This window comes from Carassius carassius, chromosome 48 (genome assembly GCF_963082965.1).
Source record: "Carassius carassius chromosome 48, fCarCar2.1, whole genome shotgun sequence".
In the NCBI taxonomy this organism is placed as follows: Eukaryota; Metazoa; Chordata; class Actinopteri; order Cypriniformes; family Cyprinidae; genus Carassius; species Carassius carassius.
In genome coordinates this window covers 4794556-4817138 of record NC_081802.1, presented here as the reverse complement: position 1 = coordinate 4817138, position 22583 = coordinate 4794556, and the positions used below count along the sequence as shown (strand labels likewise).

Sequence of the window (22583 nt, the reverse complement as noted above, 5' to 3'; positions counted from 1 at the left end):
GGTGAATACAGAGAGGCTGCACGGCAGCTATATCAGAGCCGTCCAAAGTAGCGCATTTTAAAATAAAATTGACTTTAATCAAACCACGGATCCGTTTTATGTTTTGTGATCCGTCTCGCCACTAGTGTAGTATTATATATATATATATATATATATATATATATACATATAATTAAATTTTTGGATTGATAATATCCAATACTGAATCGTTCTGTTGTTTTTATATCATGCGCAAGCGAAATTAAAAAGGAAGGGAAACGGCAATCATGCATTCTTGACATCATTTTATTGATACGGTGGGGCGACAGTTTGATTGTCACTTTCAGCATCCAATCATCGGACGAATCTAACGATGACAAACACTTCTGGCCAATGGAAAACCTCAATCCCTGCGACTGGCCAATCTGAGCGCAGGGGGGCGTGTCCTCGCGAAAGCGGTAGTAGCGCTACACCCGACGGTGTGTCAGACGCGGCTCCTCCAGAAGTTTTGCGCCCGACCCCGATCACCTCACCCGGACTCTCAAATCTGCGTCAAACCCCTCATCAGTTCACGGTTCTTCTGGGTTATGGAACTGGATAAAATGGACGAAAATGACTGGAAATATCACGGGGAGGGCAACAAGAGCCTGGTCGTGTCTCACTTGCAGGTTTGTGTTCAATAGTTACTAGCTTTTAGCTTAGCCAAGATTCATATAAACTCAGCCGAGCCGGATTCAGTCAACGGAAAAATCAATTCAAACTACTTGGAAAGGACCTAAACATAAAGTTTGGCAACCTTATACCACTATCAGACGGAAACAAACTCCTCCTTTGTCTTAAAAGGGTGTTGTCAGGGGTTTAATGCTAATAGCCGCATAGCAGGCTAAACTAGGATTCATTGATGAAGTGAATGTACTACATGTGAGTTACCGATGTCACACTCACTTTATGAGCTCTAAAGTTCATTAAATCTTCGCATATGTATATTTAATGCTGAGATTCGTTGAATTAATGTTTATGGATGGTTCTGTGCATCTAAAATTGGGTCTTTATCGGCGATAAGCAAATATAAACTTAACATTTTCCCAATGAAAGCTTCAAAGTTCAGTTTGGAAACATCTAGCAGTTTGTGTAAAAGAAAATGCAGGTCTAGACCGGTTTTAGACCACCATGATGGATGTAAATAAAGATGGTGATCACGTTTATGGTTGATCTTTGGGGGAAAAAGGTACAATTAGAGACGAAAACATAGGAATTTTCAACAGTCCAATACTTTTTTTAGGTATTATTTAGGTTATTTAAAGTGAAGTGACATTCAGCCAAGTATGGTGACCCATACTCAGAATTTGTGCTCTGCATTTAACCCATCCGAAATGCACACACACAGAGCAGTGAACACACACACACACTGTGAGCACACACCCGGAGCAGTGGGCAGCCATTTATGCTGCGGCACCCGGGGAGCAGTTGGGGGTTCGGTGCCTTGCTCAAGGGCACCTAAGTCGTGGTATTGAGGGTGGAGAGAGAACTGTACATGCACTCCCCCCCACCCACAATTCCTGCCGGCCCGGGACTCGAACTCACAACCTTTCGATTGGGAGTCCGACTCTCTAACCATTAGGCCACGACTTCCCCAGCAAATAAATAAAATCTGTTCCAAATAAGTCATAACTTGTGTCTTAGTTATTATAATAAAATGGAAACTATGTAAATAATTCATTTATCAGTTTATTCAGCATGTAAGTGAGTCCTTGTTTCAGTAGCATTGCAATGTCAAGGTCAGGATTTGTTAAGATCGAGGATATGTTCCTGTAAAACAGAAACAGCCTAACCTTTGCCTGATTTTCCAGCTTGTTTTGTGATCAGCTGTACCATCATATGATAAATAAAACATTTGGAGTCATAAATGGGGCTGGATGTGTGTTAGAGATTACAACACAGTATTATGTGTCCAATCACAGGAAGCCGCCCGAGACAACATTGACCAATATATTGATAAAATCGTGTCAAAACTGGGTGTGGGGAAAACACTCCCACTCTCTCTGGTCTGGTTTCACATTCTTGGAGTACGAGCTGGACCACATTGTCCTGATCAAATCAGTCTGAATGCGTGAGGTTCTTTATAAAACTATTTGTTAAGGCATGTTGGATGAACTTTTAATAATATGATGCAGGTTTAAATACACTGGGGTGAATTTCACGAAAAAATATGAGAAATTCAGGTTCATTTATTTTATGACAATTTTTTATGACTTTCCCCTCTAGAAGTTCTCATAAGAATAACACACTTCTTCTATTATGTGAAAAAAAGTTATATTATTACATTTAATATTACAGTTAAAGGGTTAGTTCACCCAAAAATGAAAACGATGTCATTATTGACTCACCCTCATGTCGTTCCAAACCCGTGAGACCTCCGTTCATCTTCAGAACACAGTTTAAGATATTTTAGATTTAGTCCGAGAGCTCTCAGTCCCTCCATTGAAGCTGTGTGTACGGTATACTGTCCATGTCCAGAAAGGTAAGAAAAACATCATCAAAGTAGTCCATGTGACATCAGAGGGTCAGTTAGATTTTTTTGAAGCATCGAAAATACATTTTGGTCCAAAAATAGCAAAAACTACGACTTTATTCATCATTGTCTTCTCTTCCGGGTCTGTTGTGCCACTGCTGTGACTGTTGACGTATGACACTGCTTACGTGTTTTCTGGTGCGCCCAATAACAAAGGTAACACGTCAGCAGCGTCACTGCAGTGTTGTGAACGCACTCACAACAGACCCGGAAGAGAAAACAATGCTGAATAAAGTTGTAGTGTTTGGTATTTTTGGACCAAAATGTATTTTCGATGCTTAAAAAAATTCTAACTGACCCTCTGATGTCACATGGACTACTTTGATGATGTTTTTCTTACCTTTCTGGACATGGACAGTATACCGTACACACAGTTTCAATGGAGGGACTGAGAGCTCTCAGACTAAATCTAAAATATCTTAAACTGTGTCCCGAAGATAAACGGAGGTCCCACGGGTTTGGAACGAAATGAGGGTGAATTATTAATGACATAATTTTAATATTTGGCTGAACTAACCCTTTAATCCATTTTTTTTAAAACTAAAATAAAATATAGAAAACTTTTTTTTAATTTCAGCTAGCTAACATTTGTCATTTTTATTTAGTTGAACTTGAAATAAGTAAAACTGGAGTAAAAATTAATTGAAAGTATATAGACATATTTTACAAAGACAAACCTACTAAAAATGACAAAAACACAGCAAAGTTAAATATTGGTAAAAAATGTTAAATATAAAAAATTAAATCTGATTTAAATTAATAAAATATAGTAGTATCTAAATGATACCAAAATAACTGAAAATCTATTTATTTTTCTTTACATTGATATTATAATTATGATTCATTTACTCATGAGCTTCATCTTTTTACATTTAACATTTAATGAGGCAGAAGTAGGTTTTGTAAGTGTTGAGCAAGTGTGTTTAGAAACTGCATTTGCGTTTAAGTCACCAACGATTGCATCAGTCCATAAAACAAACCGTCATACTCTGAGTTCACCGTCATTGACGTGATATCACCTTTGTGGACCTTTTTAGTTCTAAGAGCATCCTGGGAAAAACAATGTGTAGTCCGTTGACAGTTGAGGGGATGGAGCATTTGTTGTGCACACAAGTTCAGTCACAGGCAAACCCGTTTCAGAGGATTCCCTTCTGAACTAAAATAAGACTTGGATACAGACGACGATCAAAGTCTGTTTGAAATGAGCCGTGTGATTCTGTTTTCAAACATGTCACTTCCTATTACAGCACTGTCGAGTTCTTCGTCTGCTGAAGTTTCCCTCTGAAGACTCTGCACATACACGACAGGTAAAACTTCCTCAAATAGACTCTACTGAACGCTAGTACTTCCCAAATTTCTCCAATGTGCACCATATAACGGTGTTACCTTTTCTCACACTATGAAATAATGGTAAATTGTTGATAAAACTTGTAAATAGTTAATAAAAGTAATGAAAACAGTTTTTGGTGATTGATTTGACTGCTCTACAATCTGTTTGGTTAATGTAACGGCTAATTTGATGGTGAAAGATCTATTCATAGCATCTATCAGTCTCCTGGAAAGCTGGAACACAAAAATGGTTATAGACTGAACCTCCGACACAGATTGACTGGATGGATATTGTGACCAGTTTAAAAACATGGAAAGAATTACTTTTCCATTAATTGTACAGATGAATAAATGTGCAATGCTTGGAAAAATGGATTGTGTTTTTGACTTAAAGGTATACTCTCACCAAAATGAAAATATTGTCTCACCCTCATGTCGTTCCTAACACATAAATACTTTGTTCGTCTTCCGAACACAATTTAAGATATTTTGGATGAAAACCTGGAGGCCAAATAAATAACAGTGTCAAGGTCCAGAAAGGATGAAAAACATCGTCAGAATAGTCCATCTGCCATCAGTGTTTCAATCGTAACATTATGAAGCAACGAGAATACTTTTTGTACAAAATAATGACTTTATTCAATAATATGTAACCTCTGTGTCTCTCCACATCACTGTAGTGCCACTTTGGAGAACATCCACTGAACGCAAACTGTGTATGCTCTTCTGTGACAGAAGAGTTTACGCTGCCTGTGTTTAGCTCTTATTCTCCAAAATGGCGCTACAGTGATAATTTTATTCGCGTACAAAAAGTATCCTCGTCGCTTCATAGTTTTATGGTTGAAACACTGATGGCAGATGGACTATTATGATGATGCTTTTCATTCTTTCTGGAGCTTGACACTGTTATTTATTTGGCAGTCTATGGGACAGTCACAAGCTTCCCGGGTTTTCATCAAAATATCTTAAATTGTGTTCAGAAGATGAACAAAGCTTTTACTGGTTTGGAACGACATGGGGGTAAGTGATTAATGACACAATTTTTATTTTGGGGAGGAGTATCCCTTTAAAGGGGCGGTCACACTGCACTTTTCGTTCCATTGACTTCCATTCATACGCATGCGAATGCGTCAGACCGGAAACGCAGGTTCATGCGAAACATTACACAATTCACTGCGTTCGAAAGTTCAAGTTTGGTGAACTCTGACCTGCGAATTCGCATCACGTGAAGTGGTGTGACCAGTAGATGATCGATTCGTCACTGCGTGACCTCTCTGTACAGAAATTAAAAAATGAAGGAAGTGCTAATTTTAGCCGTAGTGCAGCATCCTATTTTATATAATACATATTTAAAAGATGATAAAAAAAGAAACTGCATGGTTCGCAGTGTCAATGGAAACAGGAACAGATGGTACATTTAAATGAGGACACGTTCTATAATTTTTTTTATTGTTTAGTGTGTATATATTTATAGAGAGAGAGACAGAGAGTACAATATAATAAGACGCTTTCGACGCCGTCGCAAAAGACACAGTACAAGTACAGATTAATCCATGTTGTGATAATTGAGGGGAAACCGTTATATCTTATATCTTAGCGTCCTAAATAATTTTGCACGTTCAAAGGCTAGTGTGACCGCCCCTTAAGTCATAAACACAATCCATTGACATTGTATTATTTCCATCAATATAATTTAAGTATGAATGCATACATGACCAAACGATCAAGTTTGGTTGTCTTTTCAATAGCCCTTTTAATTTTAAGGGTAGTTCTGTCAACAATTTCCACAAAAAGCACAATGTTTAACATTAAACATACTATTTCTGTGTGTTTTCTTGCACCATATTGTAAGTTTTTAGCGTCTCTTGGTACGAGAATCTGCAGCAATGTAAATATGCATCAAATATTTGGTCCTGGTTTACTTGCATTGATGGTGTAGCGTCAGCTCATTTTCCTGTATCTTTCCTATCAGACCGCAGAACAAGCTTTTCGACACATCCTCAACATCGTGGATTATAGTAAATATGTCATGAAGCCTTTACTGGAGGAGAAATACGTTCACAGTGGAGTGAGTTACAGTTTAAGACATTTGTGTACATTATTAAATCAACAAATGAGCTGAAAGTAATGGCTTGAATACTCACAGGAGGTTGTTAAACTACCACTGGACTTTGTGAGACAGCTGTCGCTGAAGGTCCAACAAGAACGACCTGGTAAGATCTGCAATTTTCAAGAGTTTTTTTGCAGTGACATTGTAATAACCCCCAAAAACCAACAGTGTTATGATAGTGTTTGTTGCATTTTGATTGCAAAATCCTTGTATAACAGTAATTTCAACATCGAGAATGGATATTCTAAAAACCTCAAAAGTAAAATGTACTGATCCATTATGGTAATGACAACTGTCCTAAAAATGCAATTTACCTTTGGGGTAAAATCTGACTTGGATATGTGATTCATGAGATTCATCCTCTAAAAAAAATTCAGTCTGTTATTCATCTAAACATGTTTATGTGAGACACAGTCAGTTTTTTTAGACCGGATTTGATGTTGCGTAACGGTGTTGTTATCTTTCCTTCACGCAGAACTGCGCTGTGATAAGGTCATGGACACTTTCAGTGGGTGTGGTTTATGCCTTCCCAACCTGACCCAACTTCCCCTCCACCATCTCAGAGACCACAGACCTCCAATCTGTGTTGAGATTAAGGTGAACTCCTTCATTCTGAAGCACATAAATGTTATTTTGGAGAATGTGGGTAACCAAACAGTTGCTGGTCCCCAGTCAATTCCACGGTATTTTTCCCTTACTATTAAAGTCGATGGGTACCAGCAACTCTTTGGTTACCCATATTCTTCAAAATATCTTCTTTTGTGTCCAGCACAAGAAAGAAATTTCTTCAAAAAGCAGAGACATTTGAATCATCCACGATCAAAAATTGCGATATTGCACACCCCTAGTTAAGTATGTCTGGTTTAAAGGAATAATTCATCAAAAACTGAAAATATGCATAAAACGTACTCTCAGGCCATTCAAAATGTAGTTGAGCTTGTTTCTTGATGTGAAGAGCTTTGGAAAAATTGAGCATTACATCACTTGCTCACCAATGGATCCTCTGCAGTGAATGGGTGCCGTCAGGATGAGAAAAGCTGCGTGTTTATAAGAAACAAATCGTTAAGACGTTTTAACTTTAAACATCACTTCTGGTCAAAACACCATTCCGTAATCCAAAATAACACTTCCTACAATGAAGAAGCATTGTCCTCCTACATCAAAATCCATATGTGTAGAACTGTTTTTGAAAGGAATATTATGAATAGAGAACTCATATTTTAGCCAGAAGAAATGGTTTTGAAGGTAAACAGGTCTTATGATGGATTAGAAACATGCGGTTTGTGGATTACTTCCATTTATTTGTGGTTTTTATCAGCTCATTCTGACGGCACCCATTCACTGCAGAGGATCGACCTGGTAGGAAAGTAATTTAATGCTACATTTCTCCAAATCAGTGCAGATATAGAAACAAATTTACATCTTGGATGGTCTGAGGATTGATACATTTTCAGCTAATTGAAATTTTTGGGCAAACTATTCCTTTAACCTTTTTCTCCATCTTTTGATCATCATTAAATGAATAACTGATGCAGTGGTCACAAAAAATGCTTAGATTAATTATCTTGGTAAATAAAGCATAAACTATATTCCTAATTAACAGTTTTCTCGAGATTATGACAACAATAACTTTTGAAACTATGTAAAAGTGTGCCAAAAAACACTCTCCTTGAATGTGTTGACTTTGTATCTTTTTTTGTATCTTCATGTCGTTTGGGTGTTAACACTATTGGTTTGGATTAGTTAGAGTTGTTAGACTGGAAGATCTGAGTCTCATAACTGATTTGTTATGATCTGATAAGAATTGTTTTTAAGAGATCAGTTTAATATGAACGCCCGCTCTTGGGGAAGTAGACCAGAGTAGCCGAATGACTCATTGAATCTATTTGTGTGGAATTTAATCACATGGCCACTCAAAAAAACGGGAAGGTGGTGTGAATCTGATCTGAAAAGCTTTGTTTGTGTTCATAAAAACAGCTAACATTCTTTACATAAAGTCATTCACAACACTTCATTGTGCAATTCGAGATCCAGAGATACAATTACATATTTTGCTTTTTTCCCCACTAGCCAAAATGTGGATTTCTACCCTTTTCAAGACACATAACCAAGGAATGTAAGCGCAAAGTTTGCAGATTCTGCATGCATCAGCATTACAAGGCAAGTACCAACTGAATATCTAGTCGTTGCCAGACTTTTATAGAAGTGAAGCCAGATTTCTCAAAGCAAACTTCTGCTTTAACCTAAAAGTAAAAAAAGAGGATGGTGAAGTGTAGTGTAAACATCCTGCTGTCTGTTTGCACTCTACGTTATCATATAATCAATTCTTTGTGGGGCTCGGATATTGCTGAAATACAAAAATCAGTTTCAATCCCAAAGTAGAAGTGAAATGGCGAGTCTTTCATCATTACATAAACTTTACAGTATTTTTTTTTTTTTTTTACGTTTTAGTAAAATTCCTAAAATGTTATTTTGTTCTTTATAGTTAGCCAATGGGAAGTGGAAGCGATTGAGCAGATATTGCCCTCTGGATCTCTTCTCAGGGTGAGTTACTGCTTCAGTCACTAAATGCAGGAATGGAAAGCTGGATTTCTATCTTTCACTGATGGGAAGACCTTAGGTCAGCTTTGTTAACAAACCTAACTGACTGCGGCAAAGTCATTCACCAAGCTGGATGTGTCACTAGCCTGTGTTAAAGCAAAGAATTTTCCACTTGGAAAAAGGAGGATAATCAACATTATTGCAAAAGTTGTGACTCACCTTTCCACTGTGAGACCAGCGCTACAATCTATAATGCCTGAAGGCTTTGTATTGCTGCTCGAGTCATAGGAATGCAAAAAAAACAAGATTCAGCTGTGGTTATCCAGATAATTTGTGCTGTCGTGTCGAAATCAAAATGAGAGGCAAAGAATTTAACATGTTGCTAATGAAGTAATTTTACACACAATAATCTTGTATTCCAGGAGCAAACAGCGAATGTACGTTGCATTAAAGAATCTGTTCGAGGAACCACAAAACAACTTGAAAATTTTTAAGGTAAATATGAACTTCTGAAATTAATTCAGTCCCAAATCGCACAGATTTCAGTCTGCTGCCTATTTTTGGAACTTTACACTTCAGATTTAAAGATTGAAAGTCTTCCCTCGACTTCCATTGATAGAATGTTCAGCATTCGAAAAGTAACTGACAGAGATGATGTCATGCATACTGATTAGCAATTGGTCTTCAATCCAATGGATGAGAACATTCTGTTTATTACACAGCAGTTTTGCCGTCTGCGGTCTTTAATGCTTCAGCTTTTTAAAGTTGAGTGGATTCTGATTGACTGTCAGTGTTTATTGTTCATTCGCTAGAATGTCATTATGATTATGGGGTGAACTTCCCTATACTAATAGAATAAGAAAAAATTATCATTGAAAATCTTAAATATTTATTTAATATTAAAAACATATTTATCCTAGAACGTTTCTTAAACTTCTTCTAAACTTTCTTAAAATCGGTTTACTGGTCTTAACTAATCTACTTGCCAAGTCAGAATGTTTTCATTGGGATTGTTAGCTGGGAAACTAGCTTTGTTGACCATCTTTATACCTGGTTTTGTGACTATATTAAACCACCAAAGACTAGCAAACCAGCTGGTTTCAAGGGAAAATCAAAAATATTCAAAAATAATAAACTCTAGCTGCTATGTTTAATGTTTGATAAGTAGAAAAGTAGCATTAATTCAATGTTTCTCTACTTTTTCAGGGTGGAGAGTTGATATTTAGCTGTAAAGATGATGCCAAGCAGCAACCCGAACTGAACGATCTCATACAACACCTTTGGCCTTATTTCTCTCATAGTAACGGCCTCTATAACGGCCACCAGCCAGGCAAAGCCGTCCTGAATGAGTTCATTCAGGTGATCTGCTCTGCTCTGCTCAGCGACGGGGATTCGAATCGCTCGGGAGAGCCCAGGAAGGTGCACCTGTCCGAGAGCAGGCCGCACTGTGAAGCCAGTCCCTTCCCAAGAGACCTGCTCCGCAACGGTGAGGACTTTACCAGTGACTGCTAACTAATGAATATCTGGATGGCCGGCAGTGGAGAAACATGGCTTTATGCCCTTCAAAATATTGCTAAACAAGTGCAATGGAAATTACTTCACTGATGAGTCACAATATCTGCGCAGGAGTGAACTGGAGCGAAAGTGTTTGACATAGTTGAAGAAAAGATACTTATGGGGTGTATAAAAGGCTGGATTGAATCATACAAATGGTAGTAGTCGTAATTGGGTTACTCAAGACCAGTAGAACAAATTGAGCTCATTTTCATGTGTTCACAGGTAACCACGGTCTCCCTAAAGACAGTGTCCTTGCAAAAATCCTCCAAGTCCAGATGCTGGATAACCTGGATATCGAAGGAATCTACCCTCTGTACAAACGTGTGGAGCAGTATCTAGAAGAGTTCCCGAAAGAAAGGTGAATTTTTAACCTGGGATATCGAGTGCTGCGTTACTGATCTGTCAGATCAATACTTCGGTGCAAGAATGTTAAGTTCCTGCTGAGTAAAGATTCTGTTGGGCAGATAATGTGCAGCACCCACCTGTACCGAAATCATTTTATAAAAAATACAGAATAGTTTGTTTTGAGTTACTATAAATTACAGTGCAATTTATTTGAAGTAAGTTTGTTATATTATGGTGCCTTGAATGATTTAATAGACACTAGGTGGTGCAAAAGACTCATTTATTAATCGATATACGTCATTCTAGTCATGAAGCACTGCAGCCACATGGTGGTCCTCACATGCTGAAAATCACTTAAACGTAATCAGCACTTGTTTGTATCTCCAGAAACCGACTGCAGATAGATGGGCCTTATAATGAGAGTTTCATGGACACGGTGAAAAACTGTCCTACTGAAGATGACGGCTCTGTAGAATATGCAGTTGGGAAGGTAAGACCGTGAACACGTGATGCCGACAAGTTTAGGTTTGTATTTAACAAGAAGAAATGTCCAGGTTGTATTTCATCGAAATCAAAAAAGAAAAAAGTTAAGGTATATGTGATTTATTATAGCATGCATATATAATTGATTAGCTTATGTACTGAATCAAATACAGGTTTATTAATAATTTAACTTCTTGTCTGCCATTTTGCATGTTTTTTTTTTCTGAGCTCTTCATTTTTTATGCAAAAAAAATATTTCTTATAGGTAAAATCATGTATTGTTGAACATATATTTAATATAGTTTTTTAATGTTATAATACTTAAAATCATAGTATTATAAATTTCATTTAGGAAGGGTTAACTCTCAGATTTTCATTTTCTGATTCCAGGTTTATCAGTATAGAGTTGCAATGACCGCCAAAGACTGCTCAGTCATGATCACGTTTGCACCTGACGAGGAAGACGAGGAGTAAGTTTGCTACCGCTCTTTAAAATCACAGGCTATCTGATCTGCCTCGATATGTGCAATCATTTTACATTCGGATGCCTTGTTTTCAGACAGCAGTTGAATCTGGAGAAGCCTCGTTTCACATATTCCATCTCCATCCTGGATCTGGACCCCAAACCATATGAAGGCATCCCTCACCAGTACAAGCTGGACACCAAAATCGTCAACTACTACCTGCGAAGCACGCAAGCTCCGCCCCCCTCCAGCCTATATAAGGAAAGGCAGGAGTGTACGCTGCTCTTCCATGCTGTATGAGACCCCTCCACAAGTGCTGCTAGGGAAATACCCAGAAGTGGAGTTGAAGTAGTGATACCGTTAGTTTTCTTCTTTTTGTTTGCTATTCTGTCTAGTTTTTTGCCCTCCCACAGGATTCCGGGACATGAACTTGGCAGCGATGGCGGCGTTCCCAGTTGTTGCCAGAGCGACCTTTCTTTTTGAGGGTGATGTTCTCATTGGGGCTGGTCTCCTAAAGCACAGAATACCTGAATGAATCTGTCATTGGCTGTAAAGAGGGAGGACAAGGAGGCTGTGTGTGTTTTTGTGCAGTACTGGGTTTTTCTCGCACGCAGCAGTGCAACTGTGGTTTCCAAGTGCCAAAACTGGCTCACAGCGATTTCCTCTAGTGAATGTTTTACCGTGCATCAGCTTGGCCGTGTCTGCAGTCGCTGTCCAGGCAGTTTGGAATTCCAAAACAGACAAGTACTTGAGTTTTTTTGCGTGACTTCATCCCTAGAGCTCCTCAAACCACTGACCCTCCGCGAGCTACAGTAGCGGGATTTATACTGACAAGCACAGACCTATTGCATGCTAGCTAATGAGGTCGCGTTAACACCGTCACTACCCGAAAAATAGATTTGATAAATTAGAGGATAAGTCTAATGACATTACTCGCTAATGAAAGTGTATTTTTGTAACATACGCTTGGCTGGCGTAACCGTTTACCATCATATACACATCGAAGTGTCTTCTTAACAAGCAGTTAACAATAAAAAAATGTATACATTTGCCCATTTTTTACTAACCCTCATGTCATTGCAAACCCATTTGATAGAATCGTTATGCAGCTTGTCAGTTCATTCTGAGTGGGTATTTTGTCCGAACTGTGAATGAACACATGAATGAACTTTTTTTTGAACAATCATCAGTGAATCAGGACTTAGTTTTGAATGAAGAACAGACTAAGTTTTTTTGTTCAAGTAGTGCACGAGTGAAATTAACTACATTTGTTGCATTGGAGCTTGACAATACTTGGTCAAATACAAACCGTTGTGTAATGATTCTTCAAAAATCTGGAGAAACATCCGTATGCAGACATGATGGTGTGCAAATAACTAGTCCATCACCTCAAACACCACCGTTTTCCCCAGATATGCAAAAATATGCTTTCTGTCCATCAACGATTGCTTTGTCTCAGAGTTTGACACTAATACACTTTGTTGTTGTCGGTTTTGAAACCGTAGAGCAGAAAACAACCAAAGGAATCCAACCTCAGCATCTCGAATGCTACTATGGTTGTGTTTGGATTGAGTTTTAAAGGCCGTAATTGGTTGCAGAGCCATTATACGACCAAAAATGGACAGCATGCCAGTTTTCATTAGCACAATTAAAAAGATGATCTAGCAGTTTTCCCAACGGTGAAGATTTTTTTTTTTTTCAGAGAAGCAGTATAGGCCACAGAAATGGTAGTGTTGATTTAAAATGAGTTGCAAGTTTGGCGCCTTTGACCCAAAAAAACAACCACAGTGAGATGGTTCGCATAGATTGTATGCTGCAACTTTAACACTAAAGATGGCACCTCATGGTCGACTTTCTTTGTCATGGGAAGTATTACTGTTACAATATACTGTGGCCTGAGAGATACTCATGCTCCTGTTTACCTCCTTTGGCGTGATGCAAACTGCGTCGGCTTGCTTTTCTCAAAGTCAATGCAGTTCTCATCAGGCGAATATTGTTTTGAGTTTTACATGGATGAATATTCAACATTGCCAAATTGTTCACACTCCCCTTTCTCTTAAAGTGAACTGGTGTCAAGAGAAGTATTAATACGCCTTACCTGTGAGTGAAAACGCCTTGTCCAACCAATGGCGTTTATTTGACTGTCATGTTTTAATGTGTTATGATGTAACTGATTGAGCAGTTTCATTACTGTATTTGCCTTTGTTTTAACAACATCTTTCCCCTGTTGAACCAGACGAGCCAGAGATATTAAGAGTCTTAGGTGGGACACTGTGTTATTCTAATGAAATAAAGATTTATAATCACTATGTAGGTAAGAATGGACTTTAATTCTGTTATTAAGCAAGAAAAGGAAGATGCGAGTTACAGTGATGTAATCTAATGTTAAAATGTAACTATTTGAAAATACAAAGTGGATTTTGCAGTCAAACATTTTGTATTTGAAATTATTTATTTTTCTAGCTCTTGTCTAATAATGTATATTTCCACGCAACGTGGGCCTATCATGCGTAAAAAATGATTGACATGTACAGGTGGCGTCACTATGTAGTTCCTAACGGCTGATTGTACAGGTGTTTATATCGAATAAAAAGATTAGGTATGAAGTTCCCACGGCGTGAACGTTGGCTTGTTTTATGACTTCTCACAAACATACGGTTCTTATCAAGCCCTCGATTGACGCTTCCACCCCGAGAACCTTCAGGAGGCTCTGAAAGTAATTTGAGCCGTTTTCCATCACTTTTTTGGTGTCAAACTCCCGAGCTGAAAGCAAAATAAAACATTTAAGATCATTGTACCAAAAGTCACAATTATGAATTGTACAAGTGTAAAATAAGAAAATACTTGATTCTGATAAGTCAACTGTGTCACTTTTTTTATTGTAACCACAAAATTTTATATTTCACATACAACATAACGAAAGTTGTTTTCTCATTGTTAGAACTTTTCTCACAATTTTCCTCAATCTCAACAAAACGAAAGTTTTGTTATCATAAGGGCTGGGTTTTGACACAAATTTCGCGATTCGATTCTTGATTAGATTCAACATCGAAATGTATATAAATATATATCAGCCAAATTATCTCGAGGAAAAAAAAATCTCTCAACTAATGCTTTAAAATGTAGAGTACGTTGGTACAACGTTACTATATAATTGAAGGTTAAAACTGACTGATTTGTAGGCCATACAGCTGCAAAAATTACACTTAATTAAGTTTTTAAAATAAAGTTGTTTTTTTTAATTCAAAGATTTAAATGGTGGCCACCATTAAAAACTTGGATTTATTCAAACAAATGAAAAAAATTATGATACATATGTTAAGCTATATAGTGTGTATACAGTATTTAGCAAAATGTCCCTCTCTACAGTTTATTTTTCTATCTGACTAATGAGTTTATGGTCACCGGATAAAGTTTTTTTCTGAGGTAAAAGTGAAGTTATGCGACATTGTTTACAAGCTGTTATATTTGGATGTGTTTGCGCGGCTGAAACACTTAAGCGAATACATTTTACAAGTTTTTTTTTTTACTTTAAATACTGCAATACAATGGACAGAATTTGAAATCTGAAATTTTTTTCATATTAAAAGTAACAAAGCAGAATGCTTATTCTGATTAATTGGTTGGGTAGTGCCAGGGCTTAATTTGTGCCGTAACAAGCTGGATCCGGATACGGCACCTCATTTTGGCGGATCCCCCTCCTCCAGGGAAGGCGTTTCCGTATGGCAGACAGAGAATAGCCAGATATGTGCCGTGAAAATTATCCGAAATTAATATCTCTATTATAATTCGTTATTATTATTTTAAATCACAGGGTTTTAGAAATATTTAACCAATGATAAGTATTTAAAGGTGCTTGTATAACTTCGTAATGCCATTGGATCCTCAAGCTCTCGCGAAACCTCGTCACTTCACGCGCCTTCACTCAGATTGATGCGCGCACACAGCTGGAGGAAACAGATCTCTGCTTATCCGCAAAGCAAGGGTAAACAAATAACTGTTTGAACACTATGTTAGGGAAGTCGTGGCCTAATGGTTAGAGAGTCGGACTCCCAATCAAAGGGTTGTGAGTTTGAGTCTCGGGCCGGCAGGAATTGTGGGTGGGGGGAGTGCATGTACAGTTCTCTCTCCACCTTCAATACCACGACTTAGGTGCCCTTGAGCAAGGCATCGAACCCCCAACTGCTCCCCGGGCGCCGCAGCATAAATGGCTGCCCACTGCTCCGGGTGTGTGCTCACAGTGTGTGTGTGTGTGTGTGTTCACTGCTCTGTGTGTGTGCACTTCGGATGGGTTAAATGCAGAGCACAAATTCTGAGTATGGGTCACCATACTTGGCTGAATGTCACGTCACTTTCACTTAGCAGCAACCTTAAGGCTATTGTTTTGTGTGTTCTTGAAGACTGGAGAAGTAGGTTTTTTGCCATCTAGCCAAAATACTTTTGTACATTTTAAATATCCTGCTGTGCATAATTGCTTAATCGTTTATAGATTTTGGCTAAGCGTATTAAACAACAAGAAAAAACTAAGCGCCCATAGCAACAATAAACGTTATACCCTAACCTTTATTTGTCAAAACCCATCAGACATCATATTGTTTGTATTTGGATGCTTAAACAAAAAAAAGAAAAAAAAGAAAAATAACTCATATTATACTCGCGAGGCAGCTTTATAGGCGCGAGCTTTGGATGTGACTTTGAGGGCATATAATACAGCCTGTGGAGCGCGCGAGTACCAAATGACTTAAAATACTTAAAAGGTGTTCCTATTATACATTTTTGTGACCATGCAACAATTACCTGATTAGTCAAGTGATAGTTTTGTCAGCTGTCCCGATCGAAATGTGAGTCTTGTATTGCAGCGCGCGCAGGTCGCTTTAGTACAGACAAGATGCGCTAATCAGAGAGAGTTCATGGATTCGAAGACTGGGTTCGAATGACTGATTTAATCTAATAGTTTGTGTTGATTTATTTTATTATTCAAATCTATGTTAAATAAATGCAGGAATTTCCCTTACAATAAACTTGAAAGCTGAGAGAATTATTAAAACCATGCGATATAGCTACACCCAGAAATTTAGGACCTGATTAAATATAACTCTATTACACAGAGATTTGGAAAATAAAATTCCACAACTTTTTCGAAACGTTTTTAGTCCTGGAAATTGTTGTTTTAAAATCGCATGGCATTACCATGTTATTCAAGACCTTACAGACTAAATGCAACTGGTGCACGCTCTTTAAATCACCTAAACTGGTCCAGCAATGTGATTGCACGAGTGTTCCGTTACCTCTTCCTCCTGTAATCACATGCTGGATCCGTTACCGCGCTTTGTTCCGGGACCTCGCAATTTACAAATTAAGCACTGGGTAGTGCCCTTAAATCAATGTTCTGTTCAGTAACTGAAAACAGGCTACACTAATCGATTCCTGGGATTTAAGAATTGATATTGTTCCATAAAAATTTGAATTTTTTTAATATTAAGATATCTTTTTTTTTTTTTTTTTACCCAGCCCTAGTTATCTTGACTTAATTTTCTTGTGATTTTGACAAAGTTATACCCCATCAGTTATATTTAGTTACAGTATACACTACAAAAATGGCTAGTTTCGGAATGGAGTAAAAATGGCCATGAAAGATTTTCAATCTATTTAAAAAGCTGGATAAGCCAGTCAACCCTGATGCAACATTATCCCTTACATAATCATATGGTTAATCTTACCCTGGTCTGGCATTTTCAGCAGGAGCTCAAGCGATGGCTTTACCACTCCTTCCATGGACACATCGATCTTCCAGAATATGGTCATGGAGGTCCTAAGAAACATACAGCCATTGACTCTTTCTGTATTTCATGCATGTAATCTGAAGAGATGAGTCATGGTCACCAGTAAAAGATACAGGAACTTGTAGTCGCTTGACACTATATTTGCGTTTCTTGTGCCATCAACAGTTGACAAACAGCAGAAGTTACAGGCTGCAATTTCCATTTGGCTTTCCTAGCTGATGCAACTTACCCGGGAAGTTGAGGACTCCTTATAATCATGAGCTCAGATCTGCATCCCTCTGGAAGGCTGACCACGTCTGGGTACTTCTCCTGCCAAACAAACCGTTAGTTTATTAAAGGAATCAAAATCCCAACAGATTCCATCTGACCCACAGCAACCTGGTTCCAAAACAGTGGCCGATAACAAAACACATACGAACAAAATATGTGGAGAAATTTACATTTTAGATGATTGCGTAATTGTAAGTGGAAATACGTTATTTGCTCCATAACAAGGCAAGAATACACTGAATTCACAGTCTGAGACTGTCTGCACTGGGAATAAATCACTCAAAAATGCAATAATTTATTTCCCCTCATGTCATTTCAAATGGTTTTTACTTTCTTTCTTGTAACACAAAATGTGAATTTTTGCAGAATGTCCAGGCAAGAACATAATGAAATATTCAAATACAGTCAAAGTGAATAATAACTATGGCTTTCAGTTTCCAAAATAACCATAAAAGTCTTGGTACAAAAAATTGGTACATAATTTGACAAATTGCTTTTGTTCTTATTCTGTAAATTGTTTTGGATAAATATCGCCTGCTAAAAGCATGAACGTTAATGTCAATTCAAAAAGTCTTCTGGAATCATATGATATTTTATTCTTTGTTCATTTTATCACTGTAATGAGCTGTTTACTGTTTTGACTGAAGTTCACTGAGACAATAACTTGAACCGGTTCAACCTAATAAACCATTCAGACCAGTTTTGTAAACCAGATTCAATTATATTGAAAAAGAATCTGGATTATTCCACAGAAATACAGACTTTTACAACATCTGTACTTTTAGGTGAACTATCCCTTTAATATATCAAGTGTTTTTTAATAATTAGTGAACTGAAGACATTTAATAGTCTTACTTTCAGGACTTCAAACCAAAGAAGAGAAGATTGAATACACAGAACCATTTCTTGCTGACGGTAAATAATAAAATAAAAGAAGAGAAATGTTTCCATCTCTCTGTCTTTGGTAGAAACCACTAAATACAGTTAGAAATTATACCCTTACTTACCCTGTCCCTTAATTACATATTAAAACATGTAATAACACTCTGTATGTGTTTTAATAAGTAATTAAGACATCTAATTAAATAAATTTAACTCCTCATTTGTCTGCATTTCAACTAGCTAATTAAAATCATATAATAATAATTCACACCATGTTCACACAATCAACCAGCACGACCGTCATAAATGCCTTAGACAAATCCATCAGACTTTTCCATTGGACATCAAAGCTTTCCAGTATTTTTTCCTAATCCCCACATTACATAGCTGGGAAAATGCTGTCAGTTACACCATTAACTTGATGCTCCCTTTGGTAAACACAAAGACTTTCTCCTACAAGTATCTCGAAACCTGTCTGAATTTGTGGTCCAGTGAAGAATAAACACTGTTATGTTCTTAGAGCGAGTCATTTACATTTTTGTAAATGTTTATTTTTACACCTACACATTGATTCTGGTCAGTCGATGAGTTATGTAATTAATATTTAGTCACAATGTGTGTACTCTTTCCAGTTTGTTCATTGCACACTTTTGGCAGCGATCAAATTAATTTGATTGAAATATGGAGATGGAGATTGGCACTTATGCAAAACTATATTTTACATATACAAATTGGTGTATGCTTTTCACTCTGCACATACAAATGTTTTTGCTTATAAATTTTAGTTTTTACATTAAAGAAGCATTTTTCAAGACTCTTAACCAATCATAAATAACTTCATAGAGCTTCTGTCTACTTGTTAACCCAAAACGTTCAACAATTATTTAAAAGACAGCACTCTTTTTCATAAATTTGACACTGGTCTGACCAAAGGCTTCCTTGAACTAAGCCATTAATTTACCATCCTTTAAAACAACCTAACCATTATTTGAACTCTATACCTCCATTGTCTGATCCTGGAACGACATGTTATACTCCCCACGGATCCCTGTCAAAAGTTATTAAAACACCAGACAGACCAACCAGAGTCTCTGGGCTTGTCCAGAAGCCAATACCGTCTGGATGTGAGGGATTGTCTACAAACTTGAGCCGAGAAATCAGAAAAGATGCAATTTTGGGACTCTCAAGAGTTTTTACACTTATTGTATTTTCAGAAACACAGGACTTAAATGTTCAGCATACCACAGTTTGCACCGATTAAAGATTTGTTTAATTTACACCCAGGTTTGTTAACAGCGGATGACCTGGAACTGACTTGTTAATCTAAATGCCTCGAGGGCGATATTGAGGTACCATGCTAAAAGGAAAGAAACACAAAACCGCTGACTACACACATGCCACTGCTGAGTACTTAAGCTCTCTGGCACAACATGAAATCTTCCATTATGTGAAAAGTTCCATAAGAAAATATATACTGAACCAGATGCTGAAGCAAACAGACATCACCGCAGTGGAAAGAGATGTCTAAACGCAACAAAAAACACAGTCCAGCCTTTTGACAGACATTATTACGGTGCTAGGCTTGTGTGAAAGAGCCTTAAACTACATCTCAAATGGACCGTGACATTATACAGAACATTCTAACCAATGGAATTCATCAGTGGAAATAGTGATTTTTTTTAAAGACATCCTAAATTCAACATCCTCTGGTGAGTTTATTCAAGACAAAAACGTCCACAACTAAACAGAACTAGAAGAACGTCCTATTCTCATAACTGAAGATGTGCATAACAAAGTTGAGGTAGAACCATTTTACTTCCATGATGCAACAGCATATTCAAAGAAGTTTGTAGGGAGGCACTTGATGTCGAAAAGTGGTTTCTGTAGGACAGGTAGTTTGGAAGGATGGGACTGAACTTGGGATTGACTTCTTGGCGTCATCTGAAAAGGAAAGTCATTTCTGAGGTGGAGCAAGTGCATTTATTTTGATGAAAAACACTGAAGATGGTCTTTTTTTCTTTGGATTCATGTACACCAATGAATCATGCACAATTAAGACCAGGAGCCTGTATAAAGAAAGTTCACACACGGCAGTTCAAACAGTGAACAGTCGCAGCTGTTCATTCCAGCTGGTTGAGTCACTGAGCTCCGGTCATTACCTGACGGAAAGTCAAAACATCCTATGGTGCTGAAACATCTTACATCATTCATTTCACAGTACAGTTAAACTCTCGTTTGATCTATGTCTCATAAAACTCATCTATTTACAGTTCTGTCACTAAGGACCGACAAGGACTAGGCTGTAAAATCATTTGTATATTCAGAAAGATCCCACGCACGCAGTACAACTCTTAGGTTACTTTCACTACTAATCTTTGGGATGTTGCAAGGAGTTGTGTAAGAGTGATATCAGCTTCAATCTAAGGCTGGATGTGATAGCAATTTAGCATCTCAAGGTAACAAATCTGGAGATTGTTTTATTCTGAAAGCTCTGGAAAATGTCTCAAACTCATGTGTTCATCTGCTAGTTTGTCAGTACTTGACTGGGGAAAAAAAGTATGCAGTCATTTCTGCTTATTGAAGACTATGTGGAGTTTCATTAAAGTTATATACAAAAATGTCAAACTGTTAAGAGCATAAAGACTATTTGAACTACATTTTACCATTGCAAACATTTAATAGTTTAATTCAAAACTAGGTTAAATTTAATCGGCTGATTTGCCAAATCTTCAGCCATCATCTTCACGAGGATTGGCTATTAAACTACACAAATGTGTTTAAAAGACATTTGTCTACAGCAATGAATCAAATGTTCTAGTCACAACAGCGTTTTTACTGTTTAAACTTGCATTATCTTTGTCAAAAGGTCTTTAATATAAAATGTTATTGTGATAAATTACTAAAATAACAATGGTGCATCTGTTGTGAGTTTAACAGTAAAAATACACCAAGTAGTCCTCACTGTTTGTCAAATAAATCTTATATTCATGAATCTTATTATACAACAGTTAGGTCACGCAAAGCATGATTTGCTTCCTTTGGAAATATTTTCTTTGGCAGAGAAAGATATACAAACTAATTGGCCATATTCTGTGTAAAACGCAAGTTGGTTGGATATCAGCTTCTTCCCTGAATCACAGCCATATAGCTGATTCATCTTTATCATATATTATAGAGATACTAAATGCATTTACATATTCTTCAAGAGTTTGGTTTCTTTCGAGTCATTATGAGAAGAATGGACAATAGATGTGATTTACCTGAGAGCATACCAATCTAATTATAGCACGCAACTGCTTGACCACGACACCCTTTGTGTATAAAACCCAAAGACGAGAAAGATGAGATCTTTCTTCTTGGCTCAACATGCCCACCCTCTGAAATGGGAGATGGGGCTGTCTTATTGGGCAGTAGGGGGTTGACTTGAAAACCCAACCAGAAAAGCTGGAAAACCAGTCCAGACATATTGATCAGCGTATTGAAGCTACAATGTGTGCATTTACAGCCCAATTCAGTAATGACAAGCCAGATGCCACCTCTTTGTTTGAATACAGTAGTCCTAGCCTAGTAATTAGGTCGAACAAAATCACCAAGTTTTTTCGTCTTGTCACAACCCTCATTTTGCTGAAACGTTCTGAGACAGAACAGGAGAAGTTCTGCCCGAGCGAGTCCCAACTAAACGTCTGTTCTGACATTTATCAGCATTCTTGCTGCGGAGCAGATGCACACACACATCTTGCGTTGCTTGCAAATCCCACAGTTTTTCAGGAAAGAGCGGAAATATCTGGCCTCACAAAACTGCCTGAAACCAATGGTAACGTACAAACGACTCTCTCCTCACCCTAAGTAATGTAGTAAAACACTTTTTTGTACAACACTTATTGTATTCCTTTTCCGTCCGTGCATGTCACATTTTTATGGGTTTATAGATTAAAACTTCTCATTGCATACAGTTTGGAACTTCTTCGCTTAACATTGAGACATTTGCAGCTGGAGTGATGATAAATGATTTTTCGGAAATAGATCTGTCTCATCGCTGAAGCACTAGCATACAGCTGCAGGACTGTAAAAGTGATTATTCCTTTACAGGGTTGACAGGGGGACCCCATATTATGCACACCTCTCTAGGATATTTTTACTCACAGAAGTATATTTCAGTCCTCTCTTTCTCGCTCTAAGCTGTAGGTTTTATAGATTCTTTCCATCTGAGCCTGGTCATCCTAAAGAGCTTAATCTAAAGGTTTTTTTTTTTTTTTTTTTGCTCCATC

General features: G+C 37.5%; 2 protein-coding genes across 3 annotated transcripts in view; one reads left to right on the top strand and one right to left on the bottom strand.

Moving 5' to 3' along the window:
- The first annotated feature begins 422 nt into the window (after window positions 1–422).
- On the top strand, window positions 423–14002 carry LOC132131989 (inositol-pentakisphosphate 2-kinase-like). The gene is made up of 13 exons (XM_059544195.1): window positions 423–647; window positions 3799–3858; window positions 5853–5948; window positions 6027–6093; window positions 6466–6587; window positions 8061–8150; window positions 8476–8534; window positions 8954–9026; window positions 9738–10017; window positions 10311–10446; window positions 10821–10923; window positions 11307–11386; window positions 11476–14002. The coding sequence occupies exons 1-13, from the start codon at window positions 567–569 to the stop codon at window positions 11678–11680; spliced, it is 1452 nt and encodes a 483-aa protein (XP_059400178.1). The 5' UTR covers window positions 423–566; the 3' UTR covers window positions 11681–14002.
- Window positions 13692–22583, bottom strand: part of cenpp (centromere protein P) — a 56736-nt gene continuing 47844 nt past the window's right edge. For both annotated transcript variants that reach the window (XM_059544197.1, XM_059544198.1), the window contains exons 7-9: window positions 17393–17472; window positions 17101–17192; window positions 13692–14143 (exon numbers count right to left, since the gene is read on the bottom strand). In XM_059544197.1, the coding sequence (XP_059400180.1) occupies window positions 14025–14143; window positions 17101–17192; window positions 17393–17472 (291 nt within the window). In that variant the 3' untranslated portion in view covers window positions 13692–14024. The remainder of the gene's footprint in view (window positions 14144–17100; window positions 17193–17392; window positions 17473–22583) is intronic.